At 40.7% G+C, this 19934-nt stretch overlaps 1 protein-coding gene across 1 annotated transcript; it reads right to left on the reverse strand.

Annotated features, from left to right (window-relative positions):
- Positions 1 to 5679: 5679 nt before the first annotated feature.
- On the reverse strand, positions 5680 to 8985 carry LOC133733094 (histone deacetylase HDT1-like). Its single transcript, XM_062160708.1, has 9 exons — positions 8851 to 8985; positions 8025 to 8095; positions 7725 to 7933; positions 7175 to 7188; positions 7036 to 7095; positions 6764 to 6936; positions 6524 to 6592; positions 6298 to 6394; positions 5680 to 6089 (listed from the first exon to the last, which is right to left on the reverse strand). Exons 1-9 carry the CDS (start codon positions 8861 to 8863, stop codon positions 5896 to 5898), a joined length of 900 nt encoding a protein of 299 aa, XP_062016692.1. The 5' UTR covers positions 8864 to 8985; the 3' UTR covers positions 5680 to 5895.
- Positions 8986 to 19934: the final 10949 nt, after the last annotated feature.

Genomic DNA, 19934 nt, shown 5'->3' on the forward strand with positions numbered 1-19934 from the left:
GTTATTGTGACTCATGAGTACGTGTTTTTAAAAGAGATTTATCGAGTGACGTGTGTTATCCTTAAGAGGTAAGGATGCCGATTTTTGAAAACGAGTCATCATTATGTGATTGTTTACATGGAGTTGAGAGGGTGATTTCTTGGCTTTAGCGTGAGTTGTTTGATTTCCTTATTTATTTTCCTTTTTCATTTCTATTGTTTGATTTTAATGTAATCTCCTAAACTAAACTATATGCAGGGATTACTATGATTTCTATTGATTAATTTTAATGTAATCTCCTGAACTACACTGTATGCAGGGATTATTATGATTTTGGATTGTGTGCTTTTTGGTGATCTCTTGAATTTTCTATGCAGGGATTACTGGTTTTATTTAGTTTTATTTATGAGTGCAGTTGTGATTGAGACTTGTAGTGAGTTGAGAAATGTTTTATCATGTCATTATGGTGATAAAAGCTTCCTGTCGTGAGGAATGAAGAGTGATTTCTTGGATTTGTGGTTAAGTCTACAAATGATTTTTTTTGTCATGGTGGTGACTTGTATATTCCTTAAAAAAGAAAAGGATCTTGATTTTGGAAATGATCATTGTGTTGATTTGTTTTTCTTGAGTCGAAAAGGTGTTTGTTGTGGTTATTTGAGTTTACTCACACGAGCTTGCAAAAGCTTATTGGGTTTGTTGTTTCAACCCGGTGCACTATTCCATTGTGTATGGGTTATTGTGCAAATCAGAGTAACGAGTAACCGTCGTCGAAGCTGAGGCCTTATTGTTGTCGTAGCGTGGACGTAGAAGTGTACTTTTAGTTTTAGTCTTCCGTTGTGTAGTGAGTGTCGTGGGTGTGTTCACTTATTGAATTATTGTTCAATTTAATTTGTAAACTCTCGGTGATGTAATATGTGATTCTATAGAATGAGTCGGTATTGATATTGTGAGCTCGGTTTGTTTTGCTGCTTAGTTTAAATGAAATAATTTCTTAGTGTTTTCTTGTGCTTGTTAAGTTATCGCGTTTCGTATTCTAATTTCTTTATTAATATTCGGGGTGTGACAAGTTCTCAGGGGTTTGTGGAAATCTGCTATTACGCCTGGCTCTGGCCAACAACAGTCGGGTGAGTCGGTGTGGCTTGCTGCTATTGGTTTGAGTTTCTCCGGCGAGGCATCTGGGGAGAGGGAAGAGGGTGGCATCTCTTTTATGTTTTGTTTAGAGTATTGTTTTTTGTTAGGGTTTCAATTAGGTTTTTGGTTAGGATTTTAATTAGGTTTTTTTGGACATTAGTATGTCTCTACTCTTTTGAACTAGGGTTAGGTCAAATTGTGGTGTCATAGATTTGGTGTCATTCGTGGGGATGAGTTGGTTTATTTTCATGTTTAGCTTATGGTCAATGTGCAAACAAAGTAACAAGCGATCATTGCACGTGGTCTAGCATCATTGGGGCACAGTGCGAAAGAAGGCGTTGGTTTTTATGGCGATTGTCTATGAGGTGTTATCGAGATTCTCGGGATTCTTTGTAGCCCAAGAGGTTGGATAATATAGTTGGTTAGGTGTTAGGCTCTTTTGGCTCATGAAGGTCATTCATCGGGACAGACCTGTAACTAGTTCAGTTTTTTAGGATGAGAGTGTGGAGTTTATGTTCACCACCGGTCATTCCCGTGAAAATGGCCTATACTGTCATATAAAGCTTCCTAGTTAAAAGTTCATACTAGAACACAATTTTCGCTAAACGCAAGCGCACGTGTCGAAATCAAGTAAGGAAAATATTAAGCCTGGAATTTATCATACCTCGAGAATTAATGGCTAACCCACAATCCTTGGGTAGTCAAAATTAAAGCGAGCAAGCAAGCAAAAGAAAAATAAAATAAACAAAATACTAGTCTAAGGCACCAAAGCTTAGCAATATTGCTCGACTTTACTTCTCACCAAAGCGTAATCAAAACTACGAGCCTAGTGATGATAATTACAATGAGATAGAAATGATTCGAAAATTGTGATTAAGATTCTAGAAATTAAATTGCAAGAATTTAAATGAAAAGTTTAACTAATAACTAAATTATGAGAAAATTTGATAAATGTGATTGGTAGTAAGGGATGAATCCTAACCCTAATTTAATGCTCTAGACACTAATTTAATTTGTGTGCAATATATTAAAGATGGTAGAAGCCATATCAAAGGTTTATCAAGGCTCATGGGCCGAAATTATTTTTCATGGTATTCCTACTTTGGGTCAGGGGCCATAGGAACTCACTTGCATGAATTAGAGCCGATTCAAGGGTCACTAACTCACATCAACAGGCCTAGTGGTTGAGGAGTTAGGCAACCAAGCTCACCATAACCACTATCAAGCTAGTTATGTAATGAACCATGTTTGTATACCCTCGAATATGAAATCGGGGGTTCTAGCTCTAAAATCTAAGGATGAATTTTAATCTAGAAATAAACATACCCAAGAGTTGACGATTCCTAGTCATGTATTCTAATCAATTCTTACAAAATACGAATCTTATATAAATTAAATCAAGAGTTCATTACATCAAATTTGGGCTAGGGCCGGCAACCCCTTGATTTTTGATGTTCTCCACCCAATAGATAATTAGGTAATGGTCTACTTCAAATGTATGTGAGGGTTGTTTGGATATAGGATTTTCCTTTGGTTTTCTTCCACCTAAAAAAATTATCTGACTTGTTTCTCTTGTTACATACACAACACTAAGCTGAAAAAGAAAACACAAAGATGAACCCAAACTTTGGTACTGGTTACGTTGCCCTAGCCTACGCCATACATTAGAGAGAAAAGAAGAAGATGGGATGAGTATGTGGACTGGTACAGCTACCCCATACATTCGGCCACCTCGTAGCTCACTTTATTTATTTATTTATTTTTCGTCCAATTTAGCAAGCTCACTTTATTCTAGGTAATTAGATCAGTGGTTAGAGTGCCCACTACCTAGGATCCAGGTCCTGGGTTCGAGTCACCATGGGGATAGGAGTGAAATCCTTTGATCCTCTTTTTTAAGAAAAAAAAATGCATGATGATATCTGTGACAAATAAGGAAGCGTATCCTTTCCATTTTTCAGCCAAGGAGAACCGGGAATAGGACTATTTCTTCTCCTACGTACGCTCAGCCCCAAGATGGAGGTGGAGCTCCCCTGTTACGATTACCTGCAACCATAGTTCCATTATTGCTCTTTTTTCCTCTTGTACTGTTCTTGGGCTCCTTGACTTTTTCCTACTTTAGGGCTCCTTATGTAAAATTATATATTTGTTGCTTTATGGCAATTGTGGATTTGTATCTATTTCCCCCAAAACTTATTACGGGTTAAGTTGCTGACTTCATGTTTCTTCCTTACCACAAATATCCCCAACCCATTCTGGTTCAACTACACACTCCATTAGAGTTGAATTTAAGGCCTCTCGGGAAGGTACCACTAGGTTTGATGGTGTGTGGGTTCTCTTTTGTAACATTATTGGAATCACTGTGTCAACCAAAAAAATTGATCGCAAAAATTCAAAATGCAATCTTGTCACTTCTTTTAGAATCATACATTGTAATTTTTTTTTTTTTTTTTTTTGCGAAGTAATATTATTTGTATAGGACACCCTAATATTTCTTTTTTCCCGATGCAAGAAAGCAAAATGTCATAACTACGACAAATAAAAAACTCTATTACACCCATTATTTATTTATTTTTGTCAATGAAAGATATGTATTAGATGGTCCAAATGGTACATCTAAATACAAGAGGTACAAAAGACCCCAGCAATAAAAGACACATAGGCCCTAGCAACAAGTGGCACATAGGCCCAGCAATAGAGGCACTTAGGCCCAGCATAAACAAAATAAAACTCATAATGGGTGTGGCCAAATTACAAGTCAGAAGCCTAAAGATAAAAGAAAGAAACCCTAAAATTTTTAACAGCCACCACATCTTCATCAGCCGCAAAGTCTTCCTGCCTCAGTAATCAAGTTGTTGCTTGACGTGAATTTGCCGTCGCAGCATCAGATCGTACCACCTTCTCCACCAGTTGTGACACACGTCGGGCTCAAGAACCCCCAATAGAAACCGAGTAACCGAAGAGGGAGTGATTACCGAGGTAATCTGGACACCCTCTATTGAGATAACAAAAATTCACCGACGGATGAAAGTTTGTTTCGAGGTGGTAGAGCATGGAGTAGATTTGAAAGCTAAATTGGTCAAACCTGTCAAACAAGAACAATAACAGAGGAGGAAAATCTGTGCTAAAAAATTGAAGAAAAGTTTATGTGAGATAGGATTTGGGTTGTGATGATGGAGTGAAGAGGTGGAGAGGTGATGGGGTTGGTGAGAGTGAGAGCTCGCCCAGTCATGGCAAAGCTCATGATGGCAACAACAAGTGATGGGTAGATGGAGAACTTGAAGGAAATAGAGGGAAGAGAAAGAGGAGAAAAATGAAGGAAAAGGGCAGATCTGGTCAAGAAAAGGGCTGGGTGGATGGAGTGGAGATGGAGGTAAAAGTAGTGGTGGTGGTGGTGGTGGTGGTGGTGGTGGTGGAAACGGATGTGATGGTGAGACTCTCAAAATTATGGCTGATATGGGAAAAATTTCTAGAGAGAATGAGGACCCTCTCTCTAGAAACTTTCCCGTATTTTTTTAGGAATTAAAATAGGCTTACAACCAAAAGAGATTCTTACATAGGGCATACGTATCATGCATAAGAATTTCTCTACAAGCAAACCCATTAGCAGCTTCTTATTAGCGACTTTCTCGTTCTTGAATGTCCATGGTCACGTTGAGCCGCCATACGGATCAAAAGAATCTTATGAAGGAGTCGCGTCGCGCTTACATGTACCGAGTTGACCTCCATGAAATGATTGGCAAAAAGCAACTTTAATCCCTTGCCTCAAAGATTGCCCAAATTGACGGTGTCATCCCCATCTTCTAGACATGTTTAGGGTAGATAAATTTGATTTGATTGCGATCCTTTGAGCTAATAATATAATCAATTGGATTTAAAACAAAATTGTTCTGTTACATCTATACAGCATCACGCTTCCGCCAAATAGTGTAAAGTACTTCACAACACTGGAGTATGATCGAAAACTAGGTGATGTACTTCATTAGGTACTCTTATCAATTCAATTTTGTTTTCCATTTTGGGTCATATTATTGTGATTGTCTTTATGATGTGTATTCTAGTTTACATTTGACATCTTCAAGTTGTATTGGGGTTTCACATTGAGGTATGCTTTCCTCTCTGCGAATGAATTGTCTGTGGGTCAATTGGTCATATATAAACTCATTAGCTGTTGGCTGAAGGAATATGCAAATGCATATATAGTAAAATTGATTTGTCGTCCAAAGTTTCAGTAACGCAGGGCTCAGTTGGCATTGTTTCTTTAAAACAGATCTACTACTATGAGGTTACCACGATCGAGTATCAAAGGTCCACCATCGCCATATTGTTAGCTCCAACTATTCCATAGTGACATACTAGACACGTTTCATTCTAGTATCCACGTTCGTTCACTTGGTTTACTTCTAGCGGTTTGATCACCTCTAACCGATGCTTGGCATGAGTCCAACAGATCACTAAACCATGACAACAATTTCAAAAGGAACACAGAAAATAAGCATGAAATCTTTGCAAAGTGGGGTCAAACTAGAAACCAAAGTAGAATAATGATACCAATTAAACGTAGAATAATGATAAAAAGAAATAGGGATTTAAATATAACGCCTAATTAATAATTAAGAGAAACAATCCAAAGTAGCACACTAAACCATCCAGTTAAATGTTGAACAAAACAAGGCGATAAATAAATCCCGAGGACAATCCGCTCATGCCAAAACCCTTCAACCTGTACTCTCGATTCCAAAATTACTATATATCAAAAACAACCTGTGCTTCAGCCACATTTCCATTCTACTTTCCAGCACTATGCTTAGCCTTGTTGTGAGACTGAAGAGCACCATCTGAACCAAATGACTTGCTGCAGGAACCGCAGGAGAAATTGCCACCAGCAGACTTTGGAGTTTGTGTCTTGGATTTATCAGTAGCAGGAGTCTTTCCCTTCTTTGCAGGGTGTGGAGTATCTGTGTGGCCGCCCTTCTTACCATCTATAAGAAATAAATAATAGAACTGATCAGACGAAGCCTAGAAAAGACAGTTTGGCATCAACAGAAGGGAACAAAACCAAGCTCAACAAAGCACAATCAACCAAACTCTTGTACATTACATCAGACAATGTATAACAACAAAAACGACACTTCTTAATTAAATTATTCTCAATTCATAAAACTAACAAGAGAGAGAGAGAGAGAGTACCAGTCTTCTGAGGAGTACTGGTGACTATCTTTGCCTTTTTAGCAGAAACTGGAGTTTTGACTGATCCAGAGACCTGGGCTCTTTTCTTAGATTCAGGCTTCAAGTTTGAAGACAAAACAAAATAACAAAATTAATATACAAATGGTAAAACCACACAGAATGTACAAAACCATCATATAAATCCAGAGAAAAGAACTCAATAAGACCATTTCAAGAAAACAAATACCTTCTTAGGAGTAGGTGTCTCCTCATCTTCCTCATCAGAATCATCCTCACTTTCATCATCATCATCATCCTACAGAACAAGTAAAACAAATGACAATCTTTAGGACATTTAAAAACAAGCAACCAAGCATTTACATATAAAAAGATATGATAATGAAATTCTAAACACAGCAATAAGTAAACAAGGATTCAATACAGCAGTAAAAGGTCAAACTATAGCTTTTTTTTTTATAAGACATACCGATGAGTCATCTTCATCCAATAAGTCATCTGAGTCATCCATGTCAGAAGCGGAATCATCTTCATCAGCCTCGACTTTGATTGGTTCTTCAATCTTAACCTTTTGCTTTCCAGAAGATTCAGGTTTGACAGCATTGCTCTTGGCTATAGCTGGTTTTGCATTTTCAACTTTTCCTGAACAATATTACAATAAGTAACAAATAAATTAAATGGTCAAACAAAAATGCAAAACACCATCTTGGTTAAACTTCTGGTATAAAATGCAGCATTTACCATTCTCTGCAGCAATCATTGGGAGTTCTTCCTCCTCTTCTTCTGACTCTGATTCAAACTCTACAACAAGGAGAAAGAAAAATAAATAATACATTCAAGAAACAAGTAGAAGCAATCAAAACACATTAGTTTTACTCACCATCATCCGATTCAGTGGCAGCAAGGACAGCATTCAGTCAAGGAAACCAATGGTTAATACAGAATAGCATAATATTCCAAATGCAACAATATTCTATACTTCCTTCCTTTCATGCTATGGGAAATACGTGAAAATTTCAAAGGCATTTCAAAATCAAAGAAGCAATCATCAAATATATTTTAACCAACATGAATACCAAAAAAAATACTAACAATAAAATGTAGTGAGTCAGGTAATACCTTCACACATGAAAAGAAAAAAAAACTCATTGATCAAAAGTAAAATGTACAAAACCATGAGAAAAATTATGACAAAACTTGATTTCAGAAGACACATTCTTCGTTGATGGTCAAGTCCCAAACTATAACTTGAAATAACTTTGAAGTATAACAAACTCAAACTTGCCATATGGACCTTATGGCTGCAAATGCTGAAGGCCTAAACCTAAATCATAGTTTCAAAAGAATCCAGTTTTATTCAAGATAGTCAAATAAATTAATAAAAAGACCCATTAATTACTGAAAAGTACAGAAATATAGTGAAAGGATATTCATCTCCCATTACGGATTGATATCCAGCAAAGTGGACACTACCACTTTTCCAGTTGTGGGATAGCTCAAACTCGTCATCGAAGACCAAATCAAACGACAACTGAGGGATTTGGCCAGGAATGAGATGTCCCAACACAAGCTTCTTCTCTCCAGTCTTTCCATAGATAACAACGCTGTCAGCTGCCTTCTTTGACTCGCCTAGACAAGCCTACAGAACAAGCAACTTATAACCACCTTGACAACAAAGCATTCAATGTAGACTCAGAATTTAAAAGCACAATGAAGACAATAAAACAAACCTGTGACAAATGCACCACATTGCCTTGGTCTGGCACTACACTCAGGGGCTCTCCAGCCTTCACTTCAACACCTGGAGTTCAGAAAAGACAACTATTAACAGACCTCACAGGAATACAGCAAAATGGCAAAATGGCAAAATGATACTTCAAAAAAAATAAAATAAAAAAGCTGTAAACAGATAGTCAGTTAAAATAAAATCACTGATTCCAGACAGCCCAAAATGATAGAAAGTGTGATGGAGAATCGACAGTAGTTCACATCATCTGTCAAATTCCAAAGAATTGAAAATATAGCATATATGGAGGAACTTTGAAGAACCAAGACAGGAACCCTAAAGCATGTGCCCAAACTTGTTTCAACACACAAAAATGACAGCACAAAAACTGAAAGCACTCAAAAATTGCATACTACTCACACAACCCGACAACATAAACTGACAGCAAACATCAAAATTGCATTACCCAGTCTGTAAAACATTTCATAAGGACAACCCGATTCATGAACAGGGCAAAAGCCCTAAACTCTAAATAAAAGCACACCCAAAATATCCCAACATAATGCAGAGCCATAATATAAAAGCGCATAGAACAACCCAATCTAAAACAACAGCAAGCCAGAACAGCACAACAGCATACAGATACAATACCAAAAGGGTTTAATCCCCCACATATCTAAACAAACTCTTAGTATCACAAAACGTCATAAACCTCAAAATATATCAAAAATGAAACAAACTGTATTCGCAACAAATGAGATGTGGGTATAAATCCACGAGAGAAACGATATACGAAGAACAAGAAGAGGGAGATAAAGAGAGAGGCTTACCCCAGAACTCCATTGAAGACGAGAGAAAGAAAGGAAGGCTAGGGTTTTTGACTTGGGTTTAGAGAGAGAGCGCGGAAGCAGAGAGTAAGAGGCGAATGAGTGAAGGTTTAAAGGGCCTTATATAAGGGAATTGCCGCCAGGGTAGGCTCTAGGGTTTTCCTTGCCCATGGGCTTGGGCTTCATTTATGTAAAAGATTCTTCTCTTGGGCTTTCCAAAACAATACTCTGGTATTGTTGTTTATTTTCGGTATAATTGTTAATTTGCTGCCTTAAATTTCACATTAGTGTCGGTTGCTATTCTAGTGGCACGTTTACTTATCTGGAATAGAAATGGAAAACAAAGAAATGATTTCGGTGTATGAGTTTTCATACGTTTACTAACATACAAAGAAATTGAAATGAGTGTGAGTTTAGGAATCAATTCCTGACCTCATTGTCAGGAATCAATTCCTGAATCACTCAGAACTTAATAACCAATGAGGGGTATGGGTTTAGGCATGAAAGCCTCATAAATACTTTTTTTTTACCCAAAATATCCTTACGTATTTTAAATAACCACAAATTACCTATAACCCTAGAAATATATATACCTCTGAGAGCATTAGAAAACAACAACGATGAATCTCCTATGGTAAAAAAACAACTCGACTTCTTTTGGTTAGTGACCCATCGTTCTCCTCTCTTCTCTAGTCTTCTCCTTTAAGTCAATGTTTTCTAGTTTCATTAAAAATTCTCAATACAACCGGAGCCCCATGAGAGTTGTCGAAGTACTTAGAATTTTTCAGTTTCTTCTTCGAGTTCTTATCTGTTTCAAATTTAAAAAGTCAAACTTGAAAAGGTATGAATTCTAGTATATATTTCCTTATCATCTGTCTTCTTCTTATTCTTCTTCTTTTTGTAGGGGTATCTTAGTATCAAACTAGTTTTAGTTCCGATTCATGAACATCAGTAAAAATATCAATCGTAATCACTTGCAATCCTATTTTGATTCCATAAGGTAAGTAAACAGCGTAATAGAAATGAAATATTCTCATCCCGATTCCTTCCTTTTCTCATTTCATTTGTCTCTAATTCTTTATTTTTTTCATTCCAGGTAAGTAAACATGCCATAAGTTTTGTTTCAGTCAATTTGTTATACTAGGTTTTTAAAATTAGCCAATTCGCTACCTAGGTTTTAAGCCAATTTGCTACACTTTATCAAATTTGCTATTCTAGGCTTTCAAGATTAACGAAATTGCTTCATTAAATTTTCAAAATTAGTCATTTGCTATCCTAGATTTTCAAAGTTAATCAATGTTTGGATGGAGGAATGAACGAATTAACAGGGGTGGGCGCGGTGCGGTTCGGTTCGGTTTGAGGCCCAAACCGCTTTTTTCGGTTGGCCTATATATCAAACCGCAACCGCATTACAAAAGGGCTAAACCAATTATTTCGGTTACACCATTTTTTGGTGCGGTGCAGGTCAGTTTGGAGCGATTTATTAATTTCAACTAGAAAGAGAGGGCCAAAATCAGGCTTATTTTTACCTAACAATTTCAATAAGGCATAAATAAAGTTTGAATGCATTTAGAGTCCACACAAATCGGCAAATGTCACCCAAATATCAAGCAACTTGCAGGAAGACCATATCAACTTATTACACACACACACACATATATATATATATATCAATGATCAAGCAAACATAGCAACTTATTACAAACTGAAAACCTAATCAAAAATGGATTTCTTATATATTAAAAACCAACATTTCCATCAATAGAGAAATAATAAATAAATAAAATGTAATTAAAATAAATTCGGTGTGGGTCGGTTTAAATCGGGCGGTTTATGACCCGAAACCGCAACCGAACCGCTTTTATACGGTTTGGTGCGGTGTGATCATAAAACGACACCGTTTTAGTTCGGTGCGGTTGTCGAACCATTTTTTCAGTGCGGTTCGGGTCGGTAACCACATTTTCGGTACAAAATGTCCACCCCTACGAATTAATACGATGAAAGGGTAGTAAATTGGATGATTTTGAAAACATAAGGTAGCATTGGCAAAAATAATACTTGGGGTAGCAAATTGGCTAATTGTGAAAATATATGGGAGCAAATTGGCTGAAATAAAACTTATTGGTAGCAGATTGACACTGAGCTAAAACCTAGGGTAGCAAATTGACTATTAAACCTTTATTTTCTGCATGATTAATCCCAACTATTTTTGTCGATTTGCTCTCTAAGTTTTTTTTTTTTTTTTTTTTAATCGAAAGAAAAATTCATTCATTATCAAGAAAAGACTACATCAAGGAGTATATAATTGCCTCATTAATCCCCCCCCCCCTACAAATAGGTTGGAAAGAGTACCACACTCCATTTACACACACTCAAATACTTGACTCTCTAACTAAGATTGAGTTAAGCCACTCCGGCAACATCCTCCACCAATAAGTAGGAAAAGGTAGGGAAAACGCGGCTCTTGCCACACAATAGGCAGCCTTATTACACTCTTTAGGGATATAACCCCAACTACAAGACTGAAAAGTACATTTACTTCATCAACGAGAACTCCATCCGAGCTAAGGTCATCATGGTTAGAATTTAACGCCGCGAAGACATTTTGGGCATCACCTTCAACTTCCAAACGTGTAAAGCCTGCTTGAATGCAAAAGTGCAAGTCATAGCCAAGAGCCAAAAACTCAAAGGTCAATGGACTTATAGAGCCAATACCCGGGACAGCAAGCACGCCAATACAATCACCATGTTCATCTCGACACACAGCACCCGTTCCATACACTCCTTGTCCCAAATTGAGCGCACCATCAACATTCAACTTGATCACTCCTCTCCTAGCCTTGACCCATTATTTCCTTCTGTCTTTAGTCTCACCCATCACTCCATGCACGTCCTTACTCCCCCCATGCACTTCCTCAGCCAATCAACTTTGGCACCTACTTTCAAGAACCCCTCCCACCAACCATTTGCTTTTTCAATTAAGTGCTCTGCTCCTAACGTAAACTTGCCATGAACTCTACAATTTCTTTCATGCCAAAGCTACCGAGCAATAATTCCAAACCACTCCAACTCATTCTCCTTAGCCACAATCGCAACATTCAAGAAAAAAAAATAATAAATAAAAATAAAAAGTTTCCTTCTTTCCACATCTTATACACCTCTGCAAGAAAAGTGAGTTTCCACACTTTACGTGCCAATTGACACTCCCATAAGACATGAATCACCGATTCCTCTGTACACCCACACCCTGTGGGGGTGGTCAACAAATTTGACCCTACAATCAAGGCGATTAAAGAAAAGTAATGGCAGCAGTAAATGCGATAGTTAATATAGCCGTAAATGCGACGATAAATGCGACATTCAATATGACAATTATGGCCGCCAATAAGTGACGGTTATTGCAGGAGTGAATACGGCCTTAATGGTGGTGTGCCGCTCAAGTCACTGCGACTTGCTGTGCAAGTTTACTTGCAGCCCACGCCAAAGTACACCTATAAATAGGCTGCTCGACGTCAAGTTAATGCATCGAATTCCAATTCACTCTACTCCACTACTAAGAAACGTACTGACTTAGGCATCGGAGAGTTTTCTGCAGGTACCCCCCCCTCCTCGAGCCGACGGTCAAACTTCGAGTCAACGCTCGAGTGAAGCTTCTCGATTGTTCCCGGTCAGCTCTCACTCCAGTACGCATTCATTGGTGAGTCAAACTCCTCAATGGAATTTTTCGACACCAACAAGTGGCGCCGTCTGTGGGAAACACTTTTCCCTAAAAAGTGATGGCAGGAGCTGCCCCCGACGGGATTCCATTTCTATCACTGAGGACTGGTAGTGATGAAATTCCTCCCCACCAGCCGCCGAATGAGTCCATCCCGAGCCCCATTGGCAACCTGAACTTGCCTCCAGCTGACGAGACGCAGAGGCTGAGGCAGGAACTCGAGCAATTTCAGAAGGAAAAGCAGGACCGCGAGGCCCGTCGTCAACGAAAATTTGAAAGGTTCCTACAACTTGACAGTGATTCGTCAGACGACGACGCCATTGGCGATCTCCACCAAACCAACAACGTAGCAGCAAACGCAGGCGCCAGCGGCGTTATCGGGGGAATCTCTGGTGGACCCCTCGTCAAGGGGGTGGGTGGCAAGTCTAATGGGGGGCAAAATGGCGGAGCCGGATTAGGACAATCCAAAAGGGCGTGCAACGAATCATGGCGTGAGAAGATGAAAAAAATGTTTGATGCATGCAAGCGAGTCGGCCCACGGGAGCTGGCGGCAGAAATCGCAAGGGATGTCGGTAAGTCTCCATTTACCGACGACATTTTGAATGCGGCAAAACCCCGCCGGTTTACCACTCCGGTATTCCACAAATACGACGGAACAACTGACCCGGTGGACCATATCAAGGGGTACAAACAACAGATGTCCATCGAGACAATAGACGAGAAATTAATGTGCAAGATCTTCCCTTCTAGTCTTGCGGGGCCGGCGTCGACATGGTTCCAAGACCTCAAGCCGCATTCCATACCGGATTTCGACACATTGAGCTGCGCTTTCATTTCACAATACTTTTGCAATCGCAAACAAAAGAAGGACTTGGCGACTCTTTTTAGTACCAAGCAGAAGCCGGGGGAAAAGGTAGGGAAATTTTTCGAAAGGTTTACAGCTGAAATGCGCCATGTTAATTGTGATCCCCAATTCGCCGCGATCGCCTTCCGAGAAGGATTGCTTTTGGGGACGCCATTATTGCAAAGTTTGCTGCATGATCCGCCAAAGGACATGGACGACATCATTACAAGGGTTCAGGGGGAGATCAGAATTGAAAAAGCCAAAGAAGCACGCGAAGCCCAACTCACTGCTGTTGTCACCTCGAGAGAAGTTGAATGGAATAACACAAAGAATGACATTCAGAGTGATAAAGGAGGGAAGCCTCAAGATTATCCCCTTGAAGAATGGTTTATGATTCACCCCGTGACCATATACAAAAGACACGGTCATGAAGGAATATTTGAGAAGCCGCCCCCCCAACCGGAGGCTAGTGACGAGGTTGAGAGAAGTCGATATTGCCCGCTCCACGAGACAAGGGGGCACGAAATATATAAGTGTCAAGGAGTGCGACCAACAATCGTTACAACAATGAAGGCTGGTAAACTCCTTTAGTATAAAATGATATAAATTAAGGCAATAAGAGGGTTCATGGAAAAGTCCACGCGCCGAAATTCATCTCGAGTAATGGAGAAGGTATGATAATATGGTGACTTCGTTTTGATCAAAAGATGGCACAACTCGTAAAACTCAGGTAAGAAACATAAAAGAGTTTAAGTGATTTTTGCGCGTGTTGATATCTCATTCGAGATACTATTGAAGTTATGTATTTTGTATTTCTCGCGTGAATAATATCACTGGGACTGGTTCCTCGTGTAGGACAGTCCTATTAATATGGATGACTGGTTCCTCGAGTAGGACAGTTGCATTCAATTTGTAGAAACTGGTTCCTCGAGTAGGACAATTGTTTTGATTCGTAGGAGCTGGTTCCTCGAGCAGGACAGTTGCCTAAATGGTTCCGAACTGGTTCCTCGAGTAGGACAGTTGTTTTGATTCGTAGGAGCTGGTTCCTCGAGCAGGACAGTTGCCTAAATGGTTCGGAACTAGTTCCTCGAGTAGTACAGTTGATTTGATTCGCAGGAGCTGGTTCCTCGAGTAGGACAGTTGCCTTAATGGTTCGAAACTGGTTCCTCGAGTAGGACAGTTACGTTTGATTCATAGGAGCTGGTTCCTCGAGTAGGACAGTTGCCTTAATGGTTCGCAACTGGTTCCTCGAGTAGGACAGTACCATTTGATTTATAGGAGCTGGTTCCTCGAGTAGGACAGTTACCTTAATGCTTCGGGGAGGATGGCGTGCCTCACCCCTTGTTGAGGGCGGGGGTGGGATGATGGACCATACCCTCACTGCAGGCGGGGGTGGGATGGCGTGCCTCACCCCTCGCTGAGGGCGAGGGTGGGATGATGGACGACACTCTCGCTGCAGGCGGGGGTGGGATGGCATGCCTCACCCCTCGCCGAGGGGGGGGGGGTGGGGTGATGGACCACACCCTCGCTGCAGGCGGGGGTGGGATGGCGTGCCTCCCCCTCGTCGAGGGCGGGGTGGGATGATGGACCACACCCTCGCTACAGGCGGGGGTGGGATGGCGTGACGAATTTTAATCATGCAGGATATAGGGTGTGTTACCAATGCGTGGCGGATAGACTCGGCATCACGGTTTGGTTTCCATTCTTCTATTGTTTTGCACACCTCCATGCCTCGAATATTTTACTCTCGTTTTGTTTTTCTTTCTGAGCGTCTGCAAGCACAGACAAGACAAACAAGGGGGCAACTAGGGGAGTGGAATACAAGGGGGCACATAGGAGAGCCGATTTCGAGGCACCCTCGTCGAAATAGACTCCGATTTCGAGGCATCCTCGTCGAGGCAATTATTGGATCGTCACATAGGAGATTATCGGCATCCATAGGAGCCAAGAAAAACAAGGGGGTATATAGGAGAATGGAATACGTGTCCAAGCCATGACGGTCGTTGCGGCCGTCGTCGTCGTCACCTGGGCATCATCACCTAGGCCGACATTAAGATTGATGCTGAGGAGATTATGCCGATGACGTGACACCCTCATCGAGGCACCCTTGTCGAAATGGATGCCTACGCCGACAACGTGGCACCCTCGTCGAGGTACCCTTGTCAATTGCCGACGACGTGGCACCCTCGTCGAGGCACCCTTGTCGAAATAGACTCCAACATCGAGGCGCTTACGCCGACGACGTGGCACCCTTGTCGAAATAGACTCCAACATCGAGGCGCTTACGCCGGCGACATGGCACCCTCGTCGAGGCACCCTTGTCGAAATAGACGACGACGTGGCACCCTTGTCGAAATGGATGCCTACGCCGACGACGTGGCACCCTCGTCGAAATAGACTTCAATTTTGAGGTACCCTCGTCGAAATAGATGCCAATTTCGAGGCACCCTCGTCGAAATGGACACCGACGTCGAGGCACCCTTGTCAAAGTGGACACCTACGCCGAAGTTGAGACGCCCTTGCCTTCATTAAAATAGACGTCTACGCCGAAGTCGAGGTTGACGCCAAGGGCCGACGACAAGATGCCAACGTTGAGGTCGACACTGAGGTTATTGTGAAACATGTCACCGACGTCGAGGTTGGAGTCGACGTCGAGGTTAGTGCCGACGTCGAGGTCGAAGCCGAGGTTATTGAGAAAGACGTCACCGGTGTCGAGGTTATTGAGGAAAAGTCACCACCGTCGAGGTTGACGCCGCATACATTAAAGAAGACGTCATCGACGCCTACGCTACGTCGACGTCATGGTCATTGTGAAGGAGATGTTATGACGTCGAGGCCGACGTAGCAGAATGTTAGGTGACTAAGAAGGGAAAAGAGGAAGAGTTTCGTAGTAGGGTACCTCAAGCTCGGACTCTGGTTTGAGTTGCTCTAGGGGCACGGCTTAGGAACGAGGTAGCTCAGCGGGGGCACCGAGCGCAGGCGGGACTAGAAACTAGGTTTGGTGCTGTGGGCGAGGCACCCGAGACGTCACAAGCAGACGAGTCAGCGACGCGAAGACCCAACACTAGAATGGCTGCAAGACAAAGGCAAATCTGAGTTCTGATTTGGGCTCGTCAATGTCGGCGTCGTCGACGAGATGAGATACCGACTCTAAATAAGGAACGAGGATCTTCTTATACGGGCATCTACATTTTCAACACGAGGAAGGCCTAGATGAAATTCAAAGAAGGGTGCCCAAAGAGAAGTATAAAGATGTGGAGCCCATAGAGAAATTTGAGCTTTGGAAATTTTCTCTTGGGATGAATTCCCAATGAGAAAATTTGGGGGCATTGTGGGGGTGGTCAACAAATTTGACCCTACAATCAAGGCGATTAAAGAAAAGTAATGGCAGCAGTAAATGCGACAGTTAATGTAGCAGTAAATGCGACGATAAATGCGACATTCAATATGGCAATTATGGCCGCCAATAAGTGACGGTTATTGCAGGAGTGAATACGGCCTTAATGGTGGTGTGCCGCTCAAGTCACTGCGACTTGCTGTGCAAGTTTACTTGCAGCCCATGCCAAAGTACACCTATAAATAGGCTGCTCGACGTCAAGGTAATGCATCGAATTCCAATTCACTCTACTCCACTACTAAGAAACGTACTGACTTAAGCATCGGAGAGTTTTCTGCAGGTACCCCCCCCTCCTCGAGCCGACGGTCAAACTTCGAGTCAACGCTCGAGTAAAGCTTCTCGATTGTTCCCGGTCAGCTCCCGCTCCAGTCCGCATTCATTGGTGAGTCAAACTCCTCAACGAAATTTTTCGACACCAACACACCCCAAGCATATTTCTTCTACACACACTCTTCTCCTTCTCAACACCTCTACACATGGTAGGAAGCCATTGCAAACTCCCCACCAAAAAAAAAAAAAAAACCTTTATTTTATTAGCTAAATTCAAACCCCACAAGAGCTTACAACCCTTTTGTGAACCAAACCCTCCTCTAAAGTTACTCCCCAATTCCAATCCCCCATCTCTTCTGAGCCTTTCTTGAGCAGCAACCCAGTACCCTGACTTCACCAAAAATCATCCATTCTTGTTATAATGCCAAATCATCATATCCAGACCACAATTTTTAGCTAAAGGAATAGAGAGAATAGTCTTTGTTTCAAACTCAAGAAACTGACTACGAATAAGATTCACATTCCATTCACCATTTGAAGACATAAGATTTGCAACTGTAGGATTCCCAGGCAACCTCAGGGGAGAAACAACCTTGAAAGTAAAAGGTTAAGGTATCCACCTGTCCGAATTTAGAAAAATTTGAGTCCCATCACCCACTCTCCATCCCATACCAAGCTCTAAAATTTTTTTTCCCCAAACAAGACTCCTCCAAACAAGAGATGCATGCACCTCTGCGCAAACTAGCATCCAACCAATCCACCTCCTGAAAGTATTTTGCTTTGAGTAATCTACCAAACAAAGAATGAGGAGCTTGCATAATGCGCTAATAAGATTTGTCTAATAAGGACTAGGTTGCTACTCTCTAAGTTTTCAATTTGATAAATCCTACTCTAATTTTTCTAATTTCTACTGATTTACCATTTACTAACAATTGTTTATGTAATTTTTTTCTATAATAGCTTCTATTCATAATTCCAAAATTAGCATTTTGAACTCAATTCTATTCAGACCACTAATCTACTTTTTAAAGTAACTGCACCTCCCTAATTTTCCCTATATACCCTTGTTTTCTAAATATACAAACCAAACTAACATTTATTCAATGAAGTATCATATCCTTCGTCTTTTCCTTCCTCTCCATTCATTGTTCTAAGTAGCAGCTACTACAAAGAGCAATAGATGCTACAATCAACAGAAATGCTTATTTGAGTTTGAATTTTTGGGTGCTTTGAATTCTAGGTTTGTGGTTCTTCGTACTTGGGGATCTGTTTCCAAAAATCTACTCATAACTGCTTATAATGTTATGCCCCGCAACTAGAGTATTGGTTTATTGATTATTTGGATGGTAAATGACGAAATCTTTAATTTTTACTTTTATTTCGAACATTTAGGAGGACTTCCAGAGTTGACTTTTTCTTCAGTTCATTTTTCGAGAACGCTTTCTGCACAAAAGTTGTAGGGGACGTTAAATCAAATTTGTGAACATGTGGCACCCTCAAATCCAAGTTCATATAAGTAAAATACAATCTATAGAAGACTAATTTTTCGTCAAAGTTTTTCAGAACCTTTATACGGGTAATTACATCATTTCTCATCGTGAGTATAAAAATAGGGAACCCTAGCTATTTTTTTTTGGGGGGGGGGGGGGGGGGGTGATGCAAACCTGACCCGAAACTGGATCCAGCGGTTCTCCACCAATATGCATCCCAGGCTGCCGCACTAATTGAAAAATGACCGCCTCCTCTTCCTCTTGAGATCCTTGGTGGTTTTTTTATATCAATTTGCCTAGAGGATGGAGAATCGAAGGGTTTTGTGCTCGTGGTGGTGAACGTGTTGCGCCGGATCGATCTCCGATCTCCAACCATTATTGGCTGCTCCACTACTTGGGCTTGGTAGTCCTCTACTTTGCAGACCCAGAGCCACAAGCCTCACCTTTCCATTCAGCTAGATGCCACCAGAATCGAGTTAGAAAGTTTTGGAATGCCGAAACTTTCGAGGTAAATTTTGATCTCCTCATTTGAAATTAATCTTAGATGTAGTTAAAGATGTTGTTGTGCGTGTTGTGATAAACATTTTGATATAAGTTTTGTAGCCCAATTCAGTGGTCAGAATGGCAGTGCATGGGGGTGCATGCCGCCGCTTCTGTTCTTCTATTTTATTACATTGTATAAAGCATGAAGTTACGAGTGTGTGGATACATTTTGGTAGGAATACATCAAAATTTAGCATCAATAGAAATTTCTGAAGTTTTAGAAATTCAGGTAGGAATTCGTGTTAATCCGACCATTAGATTGTGTTGATTTTTCATTATGTTGTTAGAATTACTGAGTTGACGAAACCCTAGAAATTTGAGTGAATTCCGATGTGAATTTGGATTTTTTGGGATTTTGGACGAATTATTAAATTAAGGTCTCTGAGTTTTGTGTGAATTTGAATTTAGCTAAACATTAATTTATTTCCACGAGAGTGTAGGATTTGAGTGTTTATTATGGTTTGCGATTTCTTGGATGTGATTTCATATGTGACTTACGATCTTTTTAACAATACTTCAAATTTGGGTGTTATGTGAAATTATGATTCTTGATGAATGTCTTGGATTTGAGCTTGGGTGTGATTTGGGATAAATGGTTTGGATTAAATTTTGGTTGTGATTTGTTGAATTCTCATATTGAATTATGGATGTTAGGAACATTGAGATATATTATGTTTGTGAATTTGGTATTGTTTGGTAGGCCTGGGCACGGTTTGGTGCGGGTCGGTTTTAAGCCCAACCCGCATCCGAACCGCAGTTTACGGTTTGACTATACTTGACACCGCAACCGCTTTTTTGTTAGCTGCGCCGATTACTTCGGTTGCACCG

The sequence above is a fragment of the Rosa rugosa genome, chromosome 2 (genome assembly GCF_958449725.1).
Source record: "Rosa rugosa chromosome 2, drRosRugo1.1, whole genome shotgun sequence".
NCBI lineage: Eukaryota > Viridiplantae > Streptophyta > Magnoliopsida > Rosales > Rosaceae > Rosa > Rosa rugosa.

Bases quoted from the DNA above. Each gene is read 5' to 3' on its own strand.
- LOC133733094 (XM_062160708.1), bottom strand. The intron at 7,934-8,024 runs GTTTGTTTTATT...CTTGTTCTGTAG, and splicing joins ATGTGGTGCATTTGTCACAG to GCTTGTCTAGGCGAGTCAAA. The intron at 6,395-6,523 runs GTATTTGTTTTC...TCAAACTTGAAG, and splicing joins AGACACCTACTCCTAAGAAG to CCTGAATCTAAGAAAAGAGC.